Source organism: Phalacrocorax aristotelis, chromosome 1 (assembly GCF_949628215.1).
Source record: "Phalacrocorax aristotelis chromosome 1, bGulAri2.1, whole genome shotgun sequence".
Taxonomy (NCBI): Eukaryota; Metazoa; Chordata; class Aves; order Suliformes; family Phalacrocoracidae; genus Phalacrocorax; species Phalacrocorax aristotelis.
Window position 1 is genome coordinate 199,824,810 of NC_134276.1, and position 25,217 is coordinate 199,850,026.

At 37.5% G+C, this 25,217-nt stretch overlaps 1 protein-coding gene across 3 annotated transcripts in view; it reads right to left on the reverse strand.

Annotated features, from left to right (window-relative positions):
* Positions 1–682: 682 nt before the first annotated feature.
* Positions 683–25,217, reverse strand: part of TAFA5 (TAFA chemokine like family member 5) — a 427,968-nt gene continuing 403,433 nt past the window's right edge. For 2 of the 3 annotated variants that reach the window (XM_075081284.1, XM_075081285.1), the window contains exon 4: positions 683–3,666. In XM_075081284.1, coding sequence (XP_074937385.1) covers positions 3,658–3,666 — 9 coding nt within the window. In that variant the 3' untranslated portion in view covers positions 683–3,657. Of the gene's footprint in view, positions 3,667–4,979; positions 5,073–25,217 lie in introns of all 3 variants that reach the window. The other variant, XR_012658628.1, reaches the window with a different exon arrangement.

The window sequence follows — 25,217 nt, forward strand, 5'->3', positions numbered from 1 at the left end:
GGCTTGTACTTTTTTCTTTCCACTAGTTCAGTGGCTCAGGCAGTCAGTGCTATGATTTTCCTGCCAACCAATCAGTTTACCAGCTTTTAGTTCAGCTGTTCCTTATAGCCATAAAGGCTCTTCAGACACAGTGTTGAATTCTTTATTTTCTTCTGGAAACTCTGATTAGTACTTATGATTGTGAGGAATAGGCTATATTAGATGGTAAGTGCCTAGGTTAAAGATTTATGCAACAGCATGTGGGTACAGTTTCAGTAAACAAGTGAATGACTGAGGATACCACATGCATAAAGCCTGAGCTACTGCAGAGGAGAAATGAATTGGCAAAAAAAAAACACCAAACAAACAAACAAAAAAAACCCCTAAAGGCATAATTATGAAATTGGTGAATGATGTGTCATATTGATTGCTATAGTGTGTTAATATTTGCTCCATTTGATATCCCAGACATTTAAAGCAGTAGTTACACCTGTCCTTGCCAAAGCTAACAGAGAGCTACAGAGAAGCTTTTTTTCAAAAAATGTGTAAATGTTTACTGCATTTCTAAAGGTTATTTTTATTAGTCTATTATGTGGTTTTTTGTATTAGTCTGTTCCCTTTCAAGTGTGTTTTGAAAAATTTACTTGTTTGCAAGCTGAGAAATGAAGGATATTTAATAACATTCAAAAAAGACATTCCCCTCTGTGTTTCAAATTTTGCTTTGGAAGAGGCACATAAAATACTTTCAGAAACAAACAATTTTTTTATGCAACTTAGTTTTGTAAAATGAGAAGTTCACAATATTCTGAAAACATATTGTTCCTGAGAGAGAAACATTTCACCACTGCTATTGGAGTAGTAATTCACAGTGACAAAGGCAGCCAGTATATTTTGTTTGAAACTGTACATTTTGGGGGAAGAGGGAAAAGTACAAAACACATTTTAAGTGCCTTGAGGTGTCTGTTGTACACAACAGCAATTAGAATCTGATGAATAATCAGAATCTTTTTTCTTTTATATTTCTTGTCCAGAAAAGACCTTAAAAACAATGTACATCTACCTTTTGTTGAGCACTTAAAGTACTTAGAAAACAAAGACAGAAGCTTGCATATTCAGAACTGATTGTAAGGTATGGTTTTCGGTGTAAAGATTTCAGATGTCTACTCTTAGATCCCCTAGGGGGATCTGGTTTCCAGAAAATAGATGACCTTAATCTGATCTATAACTGAGCATACCAGAATGAATGTACCCAAGACCTGAAAAGGGAAGGGTAAAACTTCAATTTCAAAACAGAACCCATGACCTCAATTTCCCATTCCAACTTAAGTCTTCCTCTCTGTGTCCCCACTTCATTTATCATCTGGTGAAATTCCTTTAGTGACGTCATGCTCAGGGAACAAAAGTCTCACTTATAAAAGGATTTTCTTTATTTTTCATAATTTAGCTGAACCAACACAAAACTGAATACTGTAAAGCAACAAAACTGATGTAACATCTTTAATTGTTCTGTGTTTACTAAATAAGGCTACTACACTCCCTTTAAAATAAATCAAAACAGAGAGTTGGTAGAGTGAGAGATCTGGCTCTGGAGGTCTACATGTACAGTAAATGCATTTACCACCATTTATTGCATGACATGTTAAACCTGACATTGGTCATTTATAGTGCAGTCAGTCCATAACACTTTTCAAGTGGCTGGGCTTTAATTGCTACTTTGACACTGGTCAAAATGCTAAGATTAAATAAGGATTTTTTATATATTTATTTTACTTGAAGACAAAATGATCTATAGTTCATGTTTCCTGCAACCTCTGCATCAAATAAGCCTCAGTATTAGAGTGGCCTTTAAAAACGTTTCTTTAATCAACTTTTTGTACTTTTCATCTATGGTCACTTGAACAATCTCTATATATTTTTCTTTAGTAGAATAGAACTAGCATAACACTAAAAGTTAATTGGAGTATTAGGTAGTATACTTGAAACCATAATACATTTGCCAGGAAGAAATTAAGCTCCCTTGTTGATTGCATCATACCAATATGTACCAAACTTATATACCGAAAGGTACAGTAAAAGGGAGCAAGGTTTTGTTTGTTTCTCTCTTCTGTCATAGTTTCCCCCTCATCTACGCTGTCTTTGCTAAATTTTCACTAACCAATAATGCCAAAAAAGTGGGCTTTCTATAACAATGAGGTAAAACACTGAAAACAGGATCGAGGAACAGGCTTCAAACTGACCCTTACATAAAAATAGGGGGAGAGAAAGAGAGAGAGGCAGAAAGAGAGGAAGAAAGAAAGAAAAACAAACCTTGCTATGAAAAGCAATGAGTAAAATATTTTAAACTCTATTTTTATCAGTACATAAAGACAAAAAATAAAATTAAAAAAAAAAAAAAAATGCCTTCCAACAGTGCAATGGTTGAATGCATTTATGTAATATAAACAACATTATTCTTTGCTTGTTCTACACAGTCCTCTCTGGTCATGCTTTACATCCAGAATGTCCCAATGGAAGAAAGCAAACGACACCAGTCACTTCAGAGACAACTGAAGTAATAAAACACAACTTAACTCTGAACCACTTGTCATGACTGTCAGAGTTATCACGTTAATTGTTAAATAGGATTTTCTACAAATATACAACATATAAAAACTGTTAAATATATAACTTTAGGCTTTTCAAAATACATTTAATGATCTCTTTCAAACAAGTGTTACTTTTGTTTTCTCTTTAATTTTTTTCTGGTGCTAAATGGTGTATCAGATGAGACATAGGCCACAGATGACCAAACATGCTCTTTGCAAATACTGTATTATCCAACTTTAACTATCAAAAATGGAACTGTAGAAGAGGCATGTTTAACTGGTTAAAACTGAAAATGATTTTAGTACGAGAAAGTCAATCTAAGTACAGAGGAATAAAGGTGCCGTGTAGACAGTTTGTGTTCTTTTTGTCCAAGTTTTTCAAACATAGGTCATTTCCTCTCAGTGCTCCATTATGTTCTCTCAAACGTGGCGTTTCAGAGCAGGTCTCTGAGCTAGTTAGTTTTTACTGCAGCTTTCCATAAAGACTTCTGCTGTACAACACCACCTCAGCTTTGTGAAAGCTGGAATCATGTCTTTGTGGAAACCTCCTACAATTTAATGACATAACTCTGTTAACAGTAAGATTGTGTCCTCTTTAAAATAGATTTTGCTCTTTGGTCTATTGTATATACTGAAAGTATAAGAAAATAAAAGCAATTCAGACAGTTTAGGGCACAAGAAGAGTTTCTCTTTTGCACCTCAGTGTCCTCCCATAGGCAAAACAGTCTTCTCTAAGGCTGATTGGGATGATACTCTTCATTGTAGCAGACTCTTCAGATTAAAACATGTAGGTAACAGCAAGTCCAGCAGTGGTGTATAACGCAGATGAAACGTTAACCATGAACTTTTTTGTATTGCTAATGCCCAAGCATATCTCTTTTTTCTATATTCCTTAGTCCAGTGATCCTTAGTATGGTAGAACAAACTTTAGCTCATAATGTAGAGGAATTATGCTGTCATTCATGAGATACAGAGAAACAGACAGTTGAGTTGATGACATATAACGGATGATGGTCCACAGCATTGAAACTTGACTAAGTAGCTCACACAGAGCCTAAACCACTCCTACGAGGATTCTGTGTTGCTGCATTTGTCAGGAGACCTGTAAATCAATAAGAACAAATGAGTCAGTGTCTGAATTTACAATCCTGGTTCTCTTTGCTGTCCATTATTTTAAAATATACTGTGCTGAGATTTTTCAAGGAGACAGTTAATGAATTAGAAGATATTTATTGTTCACAGCAAACATTTTCCCTGAGAAACAACATATGAACAAACCTATATTTTTATTTATTATAAAAAATAACACTTTAATGATTATTTCTAATAAAGTCATGAATATAAATGCTAATTTACAATAACTTCAATGCCACCTACTTTCTGCCAAGCTCCATGCACATTCGTTTTTCATAAAAATAATATCACAGAATGTTCTTTTACCTGCATTAAAGTTGCATATAACAATATCTAATACACATGGCGATTAAGACGGCTATTAATTTTTATGTACAGGATATGATGAAAAATGGACATGAAAGCCATGCCGTTTATTAAAAATGCAAGCATGTTTATACTAGAGGCTTTTCTTCCTTTAAGTTTCCACAGAGCACTAGAGTGCGCCTAATTTAATCAATACTGCCCTCTAGCGATGCTATTACAAGTGCAAATTAATGTAAATAATGTTCATTAATAGTCAATTTAACCAGAAAATTGTTTTAGTTACACAGCAGAAAAATACCAAAAGAATGAAAATGGGCAAAGGACTGCCCAATGAACCTGTTTAAAAGAAAATGGAATGGAAGCAGTGGTTTGAAAGAGAAACAGAACCAAAGTTCACACTATTAAAGAAAACAAGAGCACTGGAAGACAGCATAAACACAAATGAGGAAGTAGTGGCTCATTTATACAACAAGGAGCCAGCTACTCCTGCTCACCCAAAATAACAGTTTAGAAATGGTTTTAAAATTACACAGATACTGTACAGGACAAAATGTTTTGAGGTGTATTAAGCAAGCATGATTGTTACAAAATGCCGTTTGAATGTTCAAACACTATCTTCTGCTTTGGCATTGTTCTGTCTCCAAATAGTCAGAACTGCTATTACTGATGGAAATACCATGCATAACTCCAGGAAATACTAAACAGTGAATGTGAAAGAGCAAAAGAAATAAGAAAATGCAATTCACTTGGTTCAAGCCGTGTATTAAATTTAGAGTTTTTAACCTAACCCTTAGAGCAGTAGATGAAAGAAATACCTGCCTCCAGATAAATTCAGTGACAGCTTGAAACATATGGATCTCTCTCTATATGTATGTAGAAAGATAGATAGATAGACAGACAGACAGATAGATAGATGAATACTTTCCTTATAAGGCATAAAGTGTATGTCACAGATTTCTGCTTTTGTCCTCTCACCTTTTCCAGGAAAAAACACCCCAGAAATCTTGCAAACAGCCTTTCCTTTTCGGACTAGTGATCAGATCTCCAAACCACATGGCCTCAGACAGGCTGAAGGCAAAAAACCTGGTTGATTATTGTGGTATATTCCCCTTTTTAAATATACATTCAGCAAGAGAAATTATTTAAAATTTTGCTTCTGTTAATTGTTCTGTTTCCCCTTTACACTCTTTCTCGGGGTTTCTGCTATGCCCCGTATTTTTCTTCCCATTAGAAAAGAACACAACTTCTAAGGTAGTAATACTGTTTAGGCAGCAAGACACAAAGCAAAAGATTTATGGTTTATTAGGTCTGAAAGTAAACTACTGTTGTTTTAAGAATTAGGCTGACTTAGCTCTGTCTTTCCTGAATTACACTGGAATGGCTCAAAGCTAAAAGCAACAGTGCAAACTGCTGATGGACTGTGTGTTTGGTGTTTTCATAGTGTTCTTCTCTACCATATTTTTCCCAGGATGGAGAGGGATTTCAGGTACAACCATATTCATTTGAAGATACCTGCTGCTTTGTCATATAAAAGCTTCCTTCCTGACTTGCTATCCCTGCCTCCACTTTACACATCCCTGCTGTGTGAATACGGTATCAACACTTTAAAAGAAGGAGAAAAGAGGGGACACAATTATGCATTTTAAAAATGCTGAGGCAGGGCAGAGAGCAGGCTTGAAATAAAGTGATGACAGGAAGAGGAACAGATTAGAGAACAGGAGGTGAATTTACAACTTTGCACAATGACAGGAGAAAATGGAATGAGAGGGGGGAAAAAAAGGCATAGGTTAGCCAGGGAAGTTTAAACATCATTTATTAATGAAGGCATGAAAAAGAAGTAAGAGAGGTAATAGGAACAACAGATGAAAAGGAGAGAGAGGATTGGCGAGAGCGTGAAGAGTCCAGAGATGAAGAAGCGAATGTACACCTACCCTCCCATCTCCTGTTTTTTTCCCCTTTCATTCCTCATTACAGGTAAATTAATCACTCCCCACAAAACCAGACAGATCAAGCAAGAGAAAAGAGGGATACCCAAAAATGACCAAAGATAAGGACTTGTTTACTATTTACCAATCACATAGTACAATTTTCTGTCCATCCCTACACAAGACTCATGTCAGTTCTAGGTACCATTGCACAAGTCTGTCACTGACTTCTGAAGTCAGAATTTCTCCCCAGTGCTTCAGACAGCAGGTTCTGCTTCCTTCTGAATGAGCCAGATGTTCTGGCTGTAAGTTTGGAGAACTCTTGAGCTTCTTCAACCGTGAGATATTAATCGGGCATCTAGTGTCAGAGATTAAAATACTACTGTATGTTATCTGATTTTTTACACGATGGAAGCCCAAGCTCCTGCATGCTCCACAGAATTCTGCTCAAGAGGAAAAGTAATTTCAGTGACTGCATATTAACAGATAATCCAAAGCATAAGAAACAATATATTTCATATGGCCATATATATATCTAATAGTACTTGGGTGGCTTGAATATGTCCTGAGAATGTTGGCTTATTAGAGCAATTATAACACAGTCCACTTAATTTGCCTAACTCTGGAGGGAGTAGAAAACTCCCAGCTATGCCTTAATGGCACACAAATTAAATAATTCGTTGGTTCATTCCTACGGTCAAAGACAAAAGAAACAAGTTATGCAAGTCACCTTGAGAAGATAGGAACATGTGGTGCTTTGCTGACTTACATAGGCTTTCCAACAAAAGAAACCCACCCAAAAAACACTGCCTTTCAGTGTAGTATCCAGGATTGAATTTAGTGACAAAATGTCTTAATTTCTCATCACAAACCAGAAAATCAAGCTAGGCTTACTGTAACTGGCAAATATTTTCAGAGTCAGGACTGAGTTTCAGGCATATCTAGCCTGACTTATTTTAAATGGAGTCCACATAAAGACCAACAATTCCATGTCAAGACTGGTAAAGCTTTAGCAGTTCCATCTCGTTTTCCCTCTGTAGTTTTAGAATAAAAACGAAAGTCAGACTGAACCAAAGTCATTATTTTTGCTACAGTAGCCAAGTGCTTTTACATGACTGCCTGTTGAAGTTATATTGGCACTCTATGATGACAACTCTCAACTATCTATCATGTTTCCAGCACTGATTTCTGAAAATTTTCTGGATGCCTACAAAGTAATTGGTCATATTAAAGAGGTTTCAGTGTTGCCTAACAGCTGAACTACTTGTCTAAACTGGGCATTTTACACTTTCCTCTACAGTCTTAAAAATGCTTTTGTGAGTCCGAACTATGTATAGCACCCAGCAGTGTAAATGGCTTTTGGTTTTGGTTTGGGATCTTTTTTTTCTTCTTGTACTACTGTATGGAAAAATAAAAACCAGAACCAACCCCACAACATTTTGTACAAAGATAATTCACAGAGATGGATGTAGGTTGGTCCAGTTTTTGTCTCACAAATCTACTCATAATGGAAACAATTCCAAACCTTTTACCAACTGACTGCAAGTCAGATAAATGGCATGCCTTTTCCCTCTGCTTCTGCTGCTGTCTGTTCTAGGTCCCTGAAAAACTAAGCATGTATAATGCAGAAAGAAAGATATAAAAGCATCACAATGCCCAAGGAAAACCTTACACTGCCTTGCAAGATACCTCATGCTTTACAGGAATAAAAATGTAAATTCCTGGTGATGATCCAAGCAGTAGCAACGACCTGTTGCATTTATGAGAACTCCCATAGTCCCCCCTGAAATTTTTTTCTGTTTTCCTCCCTTCCTCTTCCTTTCTTCACGCTGTTCATATATGCAAATTGAACTGTTTAGTCTTCAGAAAAAGACAAATTAACCTAACTTTGAAGTGTCTGCGACTATTAGGAATAAGAAAAAGAAGCATGGAAGCTACTAAGTGTTTTTTTCGGTCTCACTGAGCTAGCCATGAGAAGGACATCTTCAGAGTTCAACCTGTAATACCTGCAGAACTAGGACCAATAAGACTCGCCCAATCTAGTGTTTGTGCTTGTGGGTGAATGCTTATAAAAAGCAGCCTAGTGTATTAGGTATTGTATACACAGGTATGCTTTCCTGTGTTGTGCTCCAACATAGTAGCATTCATGAGTTACAGATAACAGAATCCAATTATTAGCTGCCTTCTAGGAGTACATGCCTTTTCTTTAACACCCACTCTTTGGGGTTTTTTTTGTTTGTTTGTTTTTTACTTCTACTATTCAAGTCAGACACAGAAAGAAGTATTTATTCCAACTCTGAGACTCTTTGCAAATGACATTTTTTTTCTAACCAGAATTTTCTAAATATCAATAATCTGTCCAGAACTGAAACAAAAAAGTGCCATTTACCCTTAAATAACCTCTTAGTCCTCTCTTCTCAAGTTCCCCGACCATCTTCCAGGACTATCACCTTGATTATTAATTTCCTTTTCTGTTAAAATCCTGTTTGTCTCATATTATCTTTTTTGAACTTACAAGATCTTGGAATGTGCTGGGTCAGATCATACACTCCTTCCTTCTACTGAAGCGCCCATTACTTCACAAGCAATACCAGTGAAGGCAGCGGGACTGTTCTTATAACTAGATAATCTTTACAATGAATGAAAATATTAGAACCAAGTGTTGAAACCCAGCTGCAATACATTTGACCCTTGGTCATGTAGGTGATCCGTGTTCAAGAGCTCAGGCTTAGGCATATATAATAATGCAATCTTGCATTGCAGCATCTGAACGTATGCTAAGGAAAAGCAAAGGAGGTGGCAGAAGAGACAGCAGCAAGAATATCTGTGCTCAGAACATTCAAAGCCCTTGAACACAAAGGTGATCATGGCAGGGCTTTTGGCTGGTGTAGCATTTGGAGCTATTATGGATAACAGAAGAGCCAGGCATTCTGCCCCCCATGAAAGTCTAAAGCCAGCTCCTTGAAGCAAAGTGGATAGAAAGAGGGAATGATGAAGAGGATCACACATCTTGTAAAGAGTAACAATGCAAAACAGTGCATTTTAATCTCTCATGCACTGAGTGAAAAACAAACACAGCTGAAATAACTCTAGGTAAAGGCCCAATTGTATCTGATTTCTTTTTGCTCTTTTAAAATGGTTAGAGGATTGCACCTATATGAAGCTTGGTAGCAGGTAAAGCTAAGAAAGATTTGCAGCTGGCATGGAACTCTAAACCTAAAAAATTACTACTTCTCTGCCTCCGTTTTACTCTTCAAATAAAAGCAACTGCAATATTAGCACAATGTGTGTAAGAATAGCCAGGAGCTTTCCTCAGAGTACTGAAAAAATAACCTGGATTTACCACTCCTGAGACTTTTCCCTAAGGTAGGAAACAGGTTCAGATTAAATCAGCAATGTATCTAAGAATCTGTTTTTATCCAAATGCCGTAACTTAGTGTATACTGGATTCTGAATATTCATACCTATATACCTATACTGAAAGCACACTATAAAACAATCTATAAAGATTAACAAATCTTAACAAAGACATAACTTTAATTACATTAAAGCTTGTGAAAAAAAGCCTTAAGTATTCCTGTGTGCTAATAAAAATCTATTAAATATAATGATCTTCCATAAGATAAAGCTTGTATTGCCACAACAGAAGAATGCCTCATGAAAAGGGTGATGTGAATTTTAATTATAAAGTTTAAAAAACAGCCTTTCCTATAGTTAAAGTTTACTAGTTCACCTCATGGAAAAAAGAGAAAAAACCCAACAACCCACATCAGCCAGCACTGAAGTCCACAGACAAATCAAAACTGTTACTTTTTCTTGTCTGATTAGAGAAGATTGTTCAGGGACATCTGTGAGTGACATGTGATTGACAGGCAGCTGGTCTGGAGCAAGGTTAGACTCACACTCACAGTCACACAATAAAAATTGCAGCAGTGATTTCCTACCACTGTGAAAATAGTTAAACTTAAATGAATAATACATCAAAAAGGCAAAATGCTTTTAGATGGAATATTTAGGCTATTTCATCCATTAACAGAGATAATTCTGATTTACACAGCATGATCTTTAAATGGGAAGTTCAATTGCTAGTGAAGGAACCGAACATTCAGTGTTCACCAGCAAGATACTACGTCTGCTTTATGCATTCTGAGAGTTTATTGCTTAAGAAAGCAGTCATGTTTTGCATCAGTCCAGAAAGCAATGTAGCATAGTAGATGACTTTTAACAAGCAATCTTTATAAATATGTTGTGTATGGGAAATAAATCTCAATATTTAAAATTACTCTGCTTAGCCTTTGTCTATGGCTTGAGGAGAAAGTAGCAAGTGGACAACAGTGGAGAGTGGGCATAGAGGAGGAATATATATACATAGGTCAGGTAAGAAGAATGCAGGAGCGTTTTTACTCTCTCATAGCCCTGTTTGAAAACAAAAGCAAGAACTTAGATAGCATCCTTCTGTAGGAATAACAAACAGGCATCCACTGCAAACACAGAAAAGCAAGTATGGTCTTCAACAAAGCTCAAATGTATGTGGACTCATAAACAGAGGAAAGCCTTAGTCGTTATGCCCACTGCAAAGAAGGGCACATTTTCTAAAGGTAAAATTTTCTAAAACAGAATTGCTCTTAAACAGTTATCTAATGCATATATACAAAACATTACAAGCATGTATTCAGCACAAATTAGTTCAGCTTTTTAAACCTTGATTCTAAAAGCACAAACCCAAAAATTCCCAGCCTAACACAGTGTTACAACCTTGTTAGCAGGTTTATGAGATTTAGTTCCTAGCCTCAAAGACACATTATAAAATGTGAAAAATCTATCCCTGAAACACCTCACCACAGAAACAGTGAGGTTTGTCAGGAAAGTGAAATGAATATTCCTTAAAAAGTCAAGGTTCCTGTCTTGTATCAGATCAAAACCAAGGCTTTTTAGATATCCTCAATCAAGTTTGTTATTCAACCATAAACATTCTGAAAGAACAGTGGAAAATGTAGTGATGTAACAAAGTATTTTCTTCAAGATTTGGGGTGGGGGAGGGTATTTCTCAACAGAGTAAGGGGAAAATTGACAGAGTAGAGATTTTGCATAGATTTCGCACTTGTTGATCCTCTGTTTAATAACAACATATCCATACACCTTCCTTTCAGGAAATGCTTTATGTTTGTTTTGTGATACATTCTTATAATACCAACTAAAATATCCTTTTGTACTTCTATGCTCCTCCTCCAGTTTTAAGTTTTGCATGACTATGGCAAAGCTGGGAAGAAGGATGAGACACGGAATTTGAGGATCATTATCCCAAACTAGCCAATTAAAACATTTTTAATCCCTCAGCGGTAAAGCAGACACCTAAATGCATTATACTGTGTAGCATTCTGATTAACAGTGCAAATATATTTAAACCTAATGCAAACTTGGGATGCATACAATGCAGTAGTTCAAAAACCAACCAGTGTGTCACTGTCTACTGGAGGCAGAGAGCTCTGTACGCTGTGCAGCATATTGGATCTAAATTCTTTGGCAAGATTACCATTACTCTCCCTACCCCGTTTCTGTGATATTTTGGCAAGCAGTGCTGTGGTGATCAGATTTTTGCAGTAGACTGAAAACAAACAACAAAAGAGGAAAAATAAACTGGCAAATGTCAAGGAAATTTCTATAATTTACAACAAATTTTACACACACAAAAGACAGAAGTATATAAAAGCAGCTGCAATACTACTTTTGGAGAGCAGGAGAGGAAGTGAATTTGATCTTCTCTTGATACACAGATATCAGTCTCAGAGAATCTTACCACCTTATCTAGTTTCACGTGCCTCTCAGAAGTGGGGTGAATGCCCTACCTTGTAGTAACCTTTCTCAATCAGATTTTAGGGATTCCTAGCCCAGTGTCTCTTCCATAAAAGCCCTTAAACTCCCCATTATTACAATCTCCTTGGTCCAATTCAGAGATTATTAGCCCTAAATGTAGGTATCTATATGTGATGATTGTGATCTCAGTTAGGGTCAACAAAATCTAGAGTTCAATTCTTCCTAAACATAGATGCTTAGCGTCTGTGGGACATCCTTGGGCATCTCTCCTGAACTCCAGATGCTGCTTCAAAAGGCCTTGTGTCATACATTTGCACTTTTGAACACATCTTAGACTCCTGTAGCATCTAGGCTGCCCTAGACACATGAGTTCAGGTAATTCTGCCCTTATTCTCTTTTCTCATGCTGAAGAGCTCCTGCTTGTGACTCTGTGGTCCTCATTTGGTTATGAGTGACCCACTAGACCGCAGTGTAACTCCACATGCAACGCTGCCCAAACCATATTCTTGTGACTGAGCATTTCCTCTGGGTTGAATCAGGCAGATGACAGGGAAGAGGAATAAGATACCAACCTTGTGATCAGTCCCTGTGCCTAAGCAGCAACCAATCTTGGTTCAGTTAGCTAAGGCTATGAGACAGACCATGAAATATTTGTGTGGGTCCATCCTTAAGAGAGAAATGTCATTGCAGTGATCACATAATCCTGGAAATTCAGGAGGATGGGACACAGATAAGCGTCTTATTACACTAGGCACATGTCATTAGAAGTGTTATGAGAGCTGTCAATTTGTTTCTTAGAAACATTTATCCGACCTTTGTTATCTTTCAAGCTCATTTTCACATTATAAAAATGACAAACAGTAACATCAAACCCTGAGCACACTTCAAAAAATGACTGAGCAATTTAAGAGATTCTTCTGGATTAACTCAGAGTAAAAGGCAGTTTTCCATTCCTCACTTGTTCCAGTCATAGGTGTAGAATGGACCCTGCTGGTTCATAAAACAGTTACTCAGATGAAATTCAAGGAACCTGAGAAACAACTAAGCTTCAGGTGAAGACAGGGATCAAGATATAGTACTGACAATTTCATCAGTGAATCCAGTGTGGTGGATCACACAGTACTTCCGCTGTTCATCACAGTACCATTTCTGAGTTCATAATCTAATGCAACAAACCAACCCCAAGAACCACTAACATGAAACTTATTATTAATATAATATTTTATACTTTTAGGACTTTACTCATTTCATTATGGTAAGATTTTTGTTGCTGGGAATTCACAGATTTCTTTTTCTCATCATAGATTTCCTCAGATTTGGAAAAATATACAAGAGATTTGAAAGACTTCAGCTGCTGGCAGTATCAAGCCCTTGGTTCCTCTCATATGTCTGGGTTTGTGAGGGGGAGGTTCTCAAGACAGAAGGAAGAGATATCACCATGTTTTAGCAGTTACAAGAAAGTACATCAAAGTTAAGGGGATAGGTCCTAAAATATTAACTATAGTCCAGATGGCCTGTGTGGGTGAAACTCGAGAATGTTTTATGAGAAATCACACAAAACTCAGATGCTATAGAAACAAGAGACAAAACATAAAAAGAGGAAAATGTATTACTGACTCTGCCAGACATGCTAGGCAACATTTCATAAATATCAGATGGAAGAAGTCAGGATCAATCTTTCCTCTGAGGTCAGGAATTACATGCCATATAGAACAGGACTAATGCACAAATGACATCATATGGTTTGAGTTACTGCTGTCAGATAGGAGACCTGTATGTTCTCCTCAGAATAGGCCTTGGCTTAGGCTATGAGTTTCTTGGAGATGCCACTGTATCAGTGTTAATTACCAAGAAATAGTTTTTGTTTCTCTGACATTAGCCCTTTTTTGCTAATTAAACAAAAATGGAAAAAAGAAGCAATTTATTTTTTTTTTAAGTAGGAGAGGAAATCTGCTCTGTGTAGGAGACAATGTGGGTGTGTTCCACAGAATCTGTAAGATTCACAGGCACCACTGTGGGAATGACAACATAGGCAGAAAACTGCTATAGAAAGACAGCCTTGCAAGGTACAAGCATAAAACTTGTCTCAGCAGTCACATCTGTTTGTAAGGCTTAGCTGCAGCTCTCCTCTGCACACAATGATTGACTCTGTTCATAAAGCACTTTATTACTGCTAGACTCAATAGGTGCAAGAACATGTAAAAATTATTTTGAATAATTTTGCTTAAGAAAAAGATGGTATTTCAAAAGGTTAAACGGTCATTTTAAAGTGAATCAATTACCTTTTCATTTTGCATCCCAGGAGTAGTACCATGTAATAAAATATACTATTATGATTATATACCATTAATTCTGATATTTATTACCTAAATAATTAGCATCACTCATTAGTTAGAACTGAGTGGGGATGTCTTATTTTCAGTGTCACAGTGCTATCTGTTTGCACTGTGGTAAAACTATATAATATTTCTATCTAAAAACAAAAACCTAGGCTCTAATAATTATCCATTGACCTTCAGTCATCTAAAAGCCTAACTCAGGATTTTGGTAGTGAAGGAAACTTCTTACGGAAAAACAGACATTTTGAAGTGGCAATACAATTTTTCAGCACATACTTCAGCTAGGTACACATATCATAGTTATCTTATTTAGTGCCTCTGGTTAGAATCCATAAAGCATATCAAATGCTCTAAAAACGTATAGCCTGGTAGTCTTTGGGGAAAAAATACAATTGCTTTTATCATGTAAATGAAATGAAACCGTACCTTTTGGAAGGGCCTATGCCTCTCCATTGACGATGGAGAACACTAACAGCACCTAGTTTCTGAACTCAGGTAACTGGTAAGTGCCTTATCTAGAGGAATGAATCTGGATGTCACTAGTTTGTTTCATTTTTTTTTTAATATTTAAAAAAAGTTCCTTGGTTTGTTTGGTTTTTTTGTGGTTTTTTTTAATAAACAACTGTATGCTGTGCAACTTCTAACGATAAGATGATGTTTTCATCTACCTACAAAAAATCATTTCAAGCTAAGCTATTAACAGGAAAACAGCTGCTTTTCTAATTAGTACATTTGATGCTTAGCTTCTTTTCATTATAGCAGAGACAGGGGACACTTTGATCTAGATGCTTTAATTGGTGTTAAGTAGCATTAAGCCCTAATAATTTAAAAATAAGAAAATCACAAAATAAAACGCATACCTAAAAATTGATTTGATCAATACATCCTATTATAACACATCAGTAGGAATGAAACACATTATAATTGCTACTGATATGCCATAAAGCAATGTCATAAGAGTAGCAAAATTAAAAATTGTGATACAATTAAAAATTTTCTTTTGGATTCCAGAATTAGAAGTATTGAAATACTTCAATGTCAAAAAGAAGTGAAAATTCCAAGTTTTAACAAACACGATTAGTTATTGCTCTGATTTTTTGTTGATTTAACATTTGGGAAGGAGAGTTTCAAATTATTCTTAAATCTTCTCCCTTCCCTTTTAAAAACTCCACACCAGCGCACTAGCTGACTAAAAGGTTGGGGTGAGGAGGGTTCACTTTCTTACAACATATAGACCATCAAGTCTTTAAACTTACTCTGATAAAGTATGCTTAATTAACCTGGGGTACTTGTTCTTCATACAGACTTTCAAAATGCAGAATAGCTATATCAATGGGTAATAGAAGACCTTTTCGCTATGATTTTCCATTTAATGTGGTACTTATGTTTATATTTGATTACACTAGTGTTCATCTATAAATAGTAGAATATCTGCATATTCCACCAATAAACTCTGTTCCTGGGAATTTTCATTCAAAATCTGGCACTGTGGTAAGTCAGAGCTCTGACATCTGGAACAGTTTGGGCTGACTCCAGATGGAGGAAAAAAAAAAAACAGAAAAAGAATTTTTCCCAGAGGTCAGCTTTCTCTAACATGGACCAGGCATCCATGGCCAAGCACATATAAACTGCAGTTGAGCATTTTGCCATCAAAATTAACAAACAGGGTGACTTGAAAATGATCCTGTCATTCCTAGCAATGACACTGCTCTGCTGACTTATGTGATATACAGCTGTCCAGTAGGCCGAAAACACGCAAACAGCATTAACATTTGGAAAAAAGGATATGGATTATAAGTACACATAATTCCGAAGCTACAGATTCAGATCTGTATTAATGTCAACAAAGAGATAAATACATTTTGATTTAAAGAGCCATACATAGTTTGATCTGAAATTAGTGCCAAGATTCATCAAAAGCTGTCAATAGACATTTGTCGTGTTAATTTGAGACATTCATGTGCTTAATACAAGTATACTGGTTTGTTTTCCTGCAGTCCTGCAGATTCTCCTGAGACCATTGTAACTGGCTTATTTCCCAGACATCTCTGTAAAGGATAGTCTGCTGATAGAAAATATAACATGTAGTGTCCTAAAGTGAAAAGCGTGGCAGGACACTTCTGTCTGGGAAGATTGTGAGTTAGGGGAAAGAAGTGTTTCAATCTCAAAAGAAGAAAGATAAACTGAACTCTTGGCTAACTCCTTAGGGCTTACAAAATGACAAACAATTAAAATAAATGCTCCTTGGTCCTTTTGCCAAATAAATGTAATTATTTACTTATTGATTAAATTTCGGCTGTTTAATATCTATAATAAAAAGCTTTTGATTTATGACTGATCAACTGTATGAACAAAGACTGTAGATCTCACAGTTCAATTCCTATCGAAAATAAGGCATATGGTCTGTTGTAATATCTGAAACATCAGCTGATGGCAAGGCTTTACCTTAAACATAGTTCACAGCTATCACCTATAAACTGAAAAGAAAGTTATTCACTGGGATTCTGAAGAGGGAATAAGGCGTACACTTCCGTAACACTTTAAATCATAGAAAGAGACTAAGGAGATATTTAGGTGCGGTCTCTGGAAGCCATATGGCTGTTAGGATAGTAGAGTTATTAAATTTTATTACATCAGAGAAGCACTTAGCTGAATTGTGTGAGTCTGCAGGTTCTGGTTAGTACTTCTTTGGTGGATGTCTCACAGCACAATGTCAACCTTTGCACAGATTCAAGTCTACTTTTAATCAGATGATGTGTTAAGGACTACGCAGGTAGTTTATTTTTTTTTTGTTTGTTGTTTTTTTTTTTTTAAGGATTCCTTCAAAAGAACATTCTCTATGCTGGGTTGCAATATCATGTTCTCCCTCCTCCTTGCAGTGCTGCTGGCTGCACAGTGGTACGTCTAAAACAAGAAAGGTTTAGTGTTTTTTCTCCCTTACCTTAACTCTAGACTAAAGACAAAGTAGATTTCAATTCCTACACTGAAAAGAGAATAGAACATGAGTTTCTTGCCTTATAGTAACTATTTTTAATTAGGTCTAGCCACTAAGTCTAAGGGTTCAGTTCATTACCCCCAGCACGCCATGTGCAGGTGCCTTAGTGTACTGAGTGACGATGAACCTGAACAGGCTCCAGTGATTGTGCATGCCTGACTACTTTTCTTCACCAGGATCTGCAGCTGTGGGAACTACCTCACACAGGAATAAACTGCAGCAGACCAGCCACTTCCTTGAAGAGAATCAGTCTTTGACAATCTTCTGCCTTGCATGTGCTATGTGACAAAAGCCTGCATACAGAGGTAGAACAGAATACCTGACTCCTGCAGGTGTACCTGACCCTGCAAAAAGACATTCAGACTCCATGAAACCTCCTGAGGGACTGGATTCTGGCTTTGACTTTGAGTCCCCTGCAGTATTGTTACAAAAAGGTAGCTGGTGCATTCTTATCCTGCTCTGGCTTTTGAGGAAATTACCTGTGGATTCAGTGCTTTATGAAGAAGCCCAGAGTACCAATATGCACCAGATCAGCATCAGTTCAGACTTAAGTGAGGAAATATCCACTTAGTGGATATCGAACACAATTAGCTATAAGATGGGCACTAAATTCCTCAGCTCTGCCACAGTAGGCACACCCCTGGGTGTGTGCAGAAGTAAAACAATATGCCTGTAAGCAACTTTACCAAGAAAAACTGGTTGTTTATAAAATTACAAGGACCAAAGATCATAGAATCATAGAATGTCCTGCGTTGGAACTGACAGACAAGGATCATCGAGTCCAACTCCTGTCCCTGCACAGGACAACCCCAGAATTCACACCATGTCTCTGAGGGCATTGTCCAAGTGCTTCTTGAACATCACCAGGCTTGGTGCTGTGACTGCCTCCCTGGGGAGCCTGTTCCAGTGCTCCAACACCCCCTGGGTGAAGAACCTTTTCCTAATATCCAACATAAACCCCCCTGGCACATCTTCCTGCCATTTCCTCAGCTTCTAGCATTGGTCACCAGAGAGGAGAGATCAGCACCTGCCCCTCCTCTTCCCCTTGTGAGGAAGCTGCAGACCATGATGAGGTCTGCCCTCAGTCTCCTCTTCTCTAGGCTGAACAAACCAAGTGACTTTAACCTCTCCTCATATGGTTTCTCCTCTAAACTCTTCACCAACTTGTGGCCCTTCTCTGGACACTCTCTAGTAGCTTTATAACCTTAATGTACTGTGGCACCCAAAACTACACACAGCACTCAAGGTGAGGCCGCATCAGTGCAAAGCAGAGCAGGACAATCACCTCCCTCGACTGGCCACCAGTTGTTGATGAACCCCAGGACTCGGTTCGCCCTCTTGGCTGCCAGGGCACACTGTTGGCTTATGTTCAACTTGCCATCGACCAGAACCCCCAGGTCCCTGTCTGCAGAGCTGCTCTCCAGCCTCTTGTTCCCCAGTCTGTATGTACGTCCAGGGATGCCATGTCCCAGGTGTAAAATCTGACACTTGACCTTGTCAAACCTCATATGGTTGCCCATATGGCCTCATATGGATTGCCCAGCTCTCCAGTCTGTCCACATCCCTTGGCAGGGCCTCTCTGCCCTTGAGAGTGTCAACAGCTCCTCCCAGTTTTGTGTCATCAGCAAACTTAATTAGTATTCCTTCCAGTCCTGCATCCAAGTCATTTATGAAGAGATTAAAGAGTACCGGCCCCAAGATGGATCGCTGAGGAATCTGGCTAGTGACTGGCTGCCAGCTCTGATGTAACCCCATTTACTATGACTCTTTGAGCCCGACCCATCAGCCAATTGCTCACCCACTGCATTACATGTTTACCCAGCTGTGTGCTGGATGTGTTGTCCAGGAGGATACTGTGAGAGACAGTAATGAAACTACTGAGACCCAGAAAGATCACATCACCTGGTTTCCCTTGGTCAACTAGGTGGGTGACCTTGTCATAGAAGGAAATCAAATTTGTTAGGCAGGACTTTCCCCTCGTGAGCCCGTGCTGGCTGGGACCAGTGACTGCATCAAAGATACCAGGCAGGATATTTGTTGAACACAGTCTTGGATTTAAGCCTCATCCATAAACAGGGACAATATATACACAAATATATTGTGCTAGAGGATTCAAGTAAAGCATGGTGCCATTCAAGAAAGCCTATTTCCTTATGCACTCCCTCCAATAATCTGTTTCCATTAACATTTATGCCTTAATCACCACACCAGATCTATTGAAAACCATTTTAAATGCACATATTTGACCTCACTGTTAGATAGCACTCACCTCTGTACCAGCCATGGGCTATATTCCTCAGGAATTATGAAAAGGAAGTCAGAGTGAATAAATCTGAATGGGTTCTAGCTCCTGTGGGCCTAAATTGCTTTTGAAAATGATCCTGAATGTTTTGAATGCTGCAGCATAATAGAATATTTACTCAGTAAATATCACTCAGGTGCCTGTCAGTGTAAATATGATAAATACAGTATCACACGATTCAAGAGGAGTGTCTACCCTAGGAGCAAGGAATGCTGACAGGTCCTTATGTGATGGGGGAGCAGATACCCTACTGTACGTCTCTTCATGCCCACCATTCACCAGTCTCACCTTCCACATTGTCTTTGTAGGATGTCTCCATAAAAGATGTTTCTCACCAAGAATAAATTCGGAAGGAGACCTAGTTTTATTTTCTTAATGAAGTTAACTGGATTTGGAATTGCTAAAGCACACAGAGAATGGAAATCAGCAAAGCCATTCTGCAGATGTTTTTCACAGCAAAACTACATTGTAGGCATGCAGGACTGACGGGAATGCCTAAGGTCAGGCCTGCTCTACAAGATGTTCTGGAAACCCTGAGATGGGACAAAAAAATGACAGAAACTTTCATAAATCTATCATACCCTTCTAGGACTGCATACTAATGCATACTCTGTGTTATTGCTAGTATGATCCTGATACTGTTAGATCTAAGAATAAAATATTTCTGTAGCATTTGTTCTGTATTATCTGTAGTAATGAAAAATAAGTAATTGAAAATACACGGGAAAGGGACTGTACAAAGAGGTGCTGGCAACTTCCTACGGCAATTTTGTTTTCTTGTTTAAAACAATTACATTTTAAAATTCCCCCAATATTTACTTCTTTCCCTTAGACTGGGTGTAGCGTCTAGAGGACCTGCTTTGCAATGTAATTTTTAAACTGCTCAAGATAGCTTAGAATACAGAATATGTGCTACTCCTGTATGACACCCACAGGCTGTCTCACATCTCGGCTGCAGATAAAAGGTGACATAAATGGATGCTTTTAATCACATCTTACCTGTAACAAGCACACAAAAATGGATGGGAAGAGTGGAGTCTCAGTGCCATCTCCTTTGCAATCAGTATAGCTGACAACAGGCTATACTGCAGAGAAGGAGGCGAGTATCGTTCTGTCCCTTACAGCTCCCTGAAGCCAAGTACTGCCTGTCTGTGGTGCATCCCAGGGACATGAGAGGGAGCTCACAAGTGGCACAGCACCTCTTATAGCACCTTCCAGCTTCACACAACTTCCCCTGTCACAGAGGCCTATCTCATAGTATGACACTGTCAACCCCCAATTTATTTCTAAAGCTAATTTGAGGCCCAGTACTGACCACCAGTTTAACGCCTGGAAGTGAATGAAAGATTCCCACTCAGTAGGACAGACAGGAGGTGACAGAGAGACAACCTATGATCCTGAAATGTACCCTCACTCCAGCCACAGCATCAGCACATAGCAACTTCATATCCTTGTTTTCATCTTAGGGAAGTAAATGGAAATCATGTAACTCCTTATGAAAAATTAAAGGTATAAAAGGTGCATGACTGACTGACCACTAAGAGAAGCTTAAAAAAAACCTTAAAAAGGAAAGAAGCACAAACCTAAAACCTATACTGCTTTCAAACCCTTTCCTCCTAGTTTCAGAGTCACATTCATTCATTTATTTTTCTCTTGGAAAGAAGGAAGGTAAAATTTAAGGCATTTCTGCTGTGGGTGAGTAGCTATCAAGGGCAGCAGATGTACCAAAAATGTCTCTGTGGTTTTGAACAGCACTTCCTCCACAGCAAGACTGTTTTTAACATTCATGTTGTATAAAAACAAAACCAAACAAAACAAAACAAAACAAAACAAAACAAAAAAACAACCAACCGAGACTAGTGAAGTTTCATTTTGCTCACATACCTTTCATAAAAAATGAAAATAAAAGCATTCTGTATGCAGGTCTATGTTGCTAGCGGGTGCTGTGGTCATGCTAATATCAGAAACAAAGGACAGTCCTATGAATTACGATATATGTATTAAAAAAATAATCTGTCCTACCAACCTGGATGCTTGATGGTAAAGGTTGCATACTACTTTGCAGAAGATCATTTATTTTCTCCTCTGTGACTCACTTGCAAGCAATGCAGGTGTTTGACCAGATCTTCTGAGGACAGGGAGTCCTCAGTGGAAATGAAAGTAGAAGTAGAAACTTCCCAGTAGAAACAAAATATCTGTAAGTGACTGCCTTGCAAAGGAATCCCTTTCCATCTTCCTTGAACACACATCACAATTGCCACCTGCTGACTGAAATTTAACTGGAATAAATGAGGGACCAAATGGGAGATGGAATGGCAGGCCGCCCTGTGTTTCATAAAAGGTTTTAAAAAAATTTTTTTGGGGTGTGAAATCTTGCTACACAGCTCAAGTTAAAGCATGAGGCCCTTATCATATGACACCTTTAAATGTGTACTAGAAAAAAAAAAAAAAAAAAGAATATAACTGCACAATTAGAATATTAAGAAGTTTTAATATTCAATTCTACTAAGCAGCTCAGGGAATGAAGAGTTCCTCCCAAATCTGATACTCAGCAGAGTGACGAGTCCTGCACTCAGCTCCTGACCTGCCATTTCTTTAGCCCTATGCCTCACTGCAGTGTCTGGCTGTTCACACAGTATGCTGGAGGGGAAGGATCGCTGCTGATCATCAAATACCTAGGGCCCAATTCACTCATGCGTAATAAAAAATCCCAGCCACACCTCCAGTAAATGAGATGCTAAGACAGCATCCATGGAAGACGTAGTTGTCCACTGATTCTTGTATTGGTGGGGGGTTGCATTCTGTGTTTACTACTAGTGTCTGAAGCTTTGATGGTCCTGACTTTGGCTATATGTGTGGGTGTGGAAGGTTTTGTAGAAAAATCATCTTACATGCTATACATTGCAGCCTCCTGGCTTGTAATACCTTCTACTGACAGAGTAGTATGTGTAATTTTGACATCACCAAAAATCATGACAGTGACCTAAGGAAAAGTCTGTATAAGAAGTTTTTTTAGCAGCCACAAATGACTACAGCGCCTTTTATCACTAAAGCTGATTGAAAAGTCTATCATTAAGGTTCCTTTTAACCTCAGTTTCTTTGACAAAAGACACTCGTTCTATAAAATAAACTTTCCAAATGTTCTCCTTATACAGTATCTTTTCCAAATTTTTTTTGTATCTGGACTTAATTTTGTTTTCTGTCTTAAACAAGCATTATTCCCACACGTTCTTATTTTTTCTGTCAGAATAAAAAAACTATCGTGAGCAATATATCTAGAGGAAGTAGATGACACTGTCATTCCTAGTGATGGTATCACCAGGACATTGTTCAGGCACTTTGGACAACACCTAGGAAGCTTATAGCATATTTCCATTGCACTAGGTACTCCTGATTAAACAGAGAACTTCAGTTTCCATTCAAAAGGCAGAATTTTTGAACTTTCTAAAACGTGCAAACTACGTATGCACACATTGTATTCAAGTTTGAATGCAAAAATAATTCTTTTAATTGAATCATTTATTTGATGTGCCTGATATGTAAAGTAAACATTCAAAATGGTAAAAAAGTCTAAAATAACTTTCTTCACAAATCTAAACATTAGCATACAATCTATTCTTTTCTGTACATCAGTTGATTTCATCTCTCTTCATCCTTTCTGTCTTATGCTTTGTCACACAAGTGAACAGTGAGATAAATCAAGCATTTATTTGCTTTATTGCATAAATCTCACAGCAATAAAATGGAATTGATCACATAAAGAAGTTTAAGATGGGTTTCAGTGAATTCTTGAGATGCTGTAAATTAATCATGCAAGCTGATATTATATTTCCTCAAGGGAAATATATTTTAATAGATCTTTTCTGAACATTTTCCTCCTTTAATATATTTATAAATGTTGCTACTATTCTTATTTTTTTCTAAGAGATTAAACTATTATTTTCCCCTACTGTCGTGTGTTGCAAAACAAATCAAGAAAAACTCTTCATTACTTAGAAAAATATACAACAATATCACTGGGAATTTTAAAATAAAGGTATGAATATATCTTCAGCAACAATTAATGCATTCCCAACCTTTGTTTAAATCAAAATAGATGACACTGCAAGGGGAGCCATAAAAATGGAAAGCCATATTATACATAGCATGTAATGCAATCCTGAGGTAAGTTTTAAAGGAATGGAAGTTGAGCTAGTCAACTCGTCCTTTGCATCTAATTGATACTGCCCGTAATATAGTATTTTAAACCATTAAAAATGTATTTAATTCATTTCAAAGCCGCTTGATTTATAATACTAGAGAGTATAGCCTAAATTCCCATTGGAAAAGTGCACAGCTGTAATTTAAAACCGCATTGCTAGTTAGTACAATTTCCTCTTCACTGTCATGTCTCTCTTTTGCGGAGACCTGAATGGCAAAGGTCCAGTCTCTGCTTGCTCTTGAGCTCCTCTACTAAATCTGTCCAATAACGACTGATTTGTGCAAATCATGACAATTCTGTTCTAAGGTAGCTATCACTCTCTGAGACATTGGAAGCAAAGCATGAACATTTTTGCACTAGTCCCCCCGCAGTGGAAATGAACATTAACAAACATTATGAACATTAAACTATGACCGTGAAGATGAAAGCACTTTCCCTATTCCCAGTCTTAAACAACTTATCAAACCTGAAGAGTTTATTATGGAAATACAGGATTAAAAAACATCTGAAACCAGTGACAGATAAGGTAATACCCATTCCTTTAATAACCCTTAGTTTGCTCTAAGACTATTACTTCTAGAGTGACAACTGTCACATCTGTGTTGTTCCTAACTGCCAACCCTTAAAAAAAATCTGGTGTACTGTTATTATGATTATTAATATTATTACCTTCCTTTCCGGTGAACAGCTGTCTGGAGAATCCAGGTTGAAACATTCCACTGTCAGATAATCAAAGTAACCATGAGGCTGATTCACCAAAAAGTGGTTTATGTGAATGGAAATGATCTATTTTTTTGGCATGGAACAAGGCCAGCAAATGTAACTGAGAGTACAAACTATCTGTATCTTAGAGTACAAACTCAAGGTTATTTGTGTACAGGGATACGGATAGTAAAATATGTTTACGAGACAAGCTGGTAACAGCATGGAAAATAACATTGAACTTTGCTACACAGGGTAAATGTTGACAGTAGTACACAAATAGTAGGATTTGTATGGGATCCTGTAACAAAAGTATTTTCTTTATGTTTCCATAATATAATTTGGTTCGCTGTTATTGAAAGGAAATCCAATCAGATTAAGGGCATGAAAAACGCTTTTGGCAGTATTTTGCCTTGTAACCGTAATTTGAAGGGACTGGCACTTCACCATCTTAAGACAGAAGAGGGTGCATGTAAAATAAAACAAAAGGATGAAACAGGAAAACTGATTTCAATAGTAAAGCCTGTGCCAATCTCTAATTCTTTTACTTTGATTACTAGACTTCCCAGATATAGAAGTAAAGGTGTGGTTTCATTATATACTACACTAGCACACCTATATCATCCACTGTTCCCCTTCTTTCTTGCACCATACACAGCTGCTTATTCATTTTTTTTAAATCTAATTATGGTGCAATCAAAGAAGGAAGTGGAACAGCTCACTGATCTGATAGAAAATGAACTAATTTAAAAAAGTGAAAAAAGACTTTCTGTCAGATCAGTGAGCTCAACTGATTTATGCACACAATTGCTAGTTGCAAGAGAGAGACATGAATTTCCAGCCAGGCCTAGAAGAACCTCCTTTTCAGAGGCAAGATATAGGGGTACTGAATTAGGTCAATCTTAGAGTACATCCTGAGAAAGATAAATACAAGA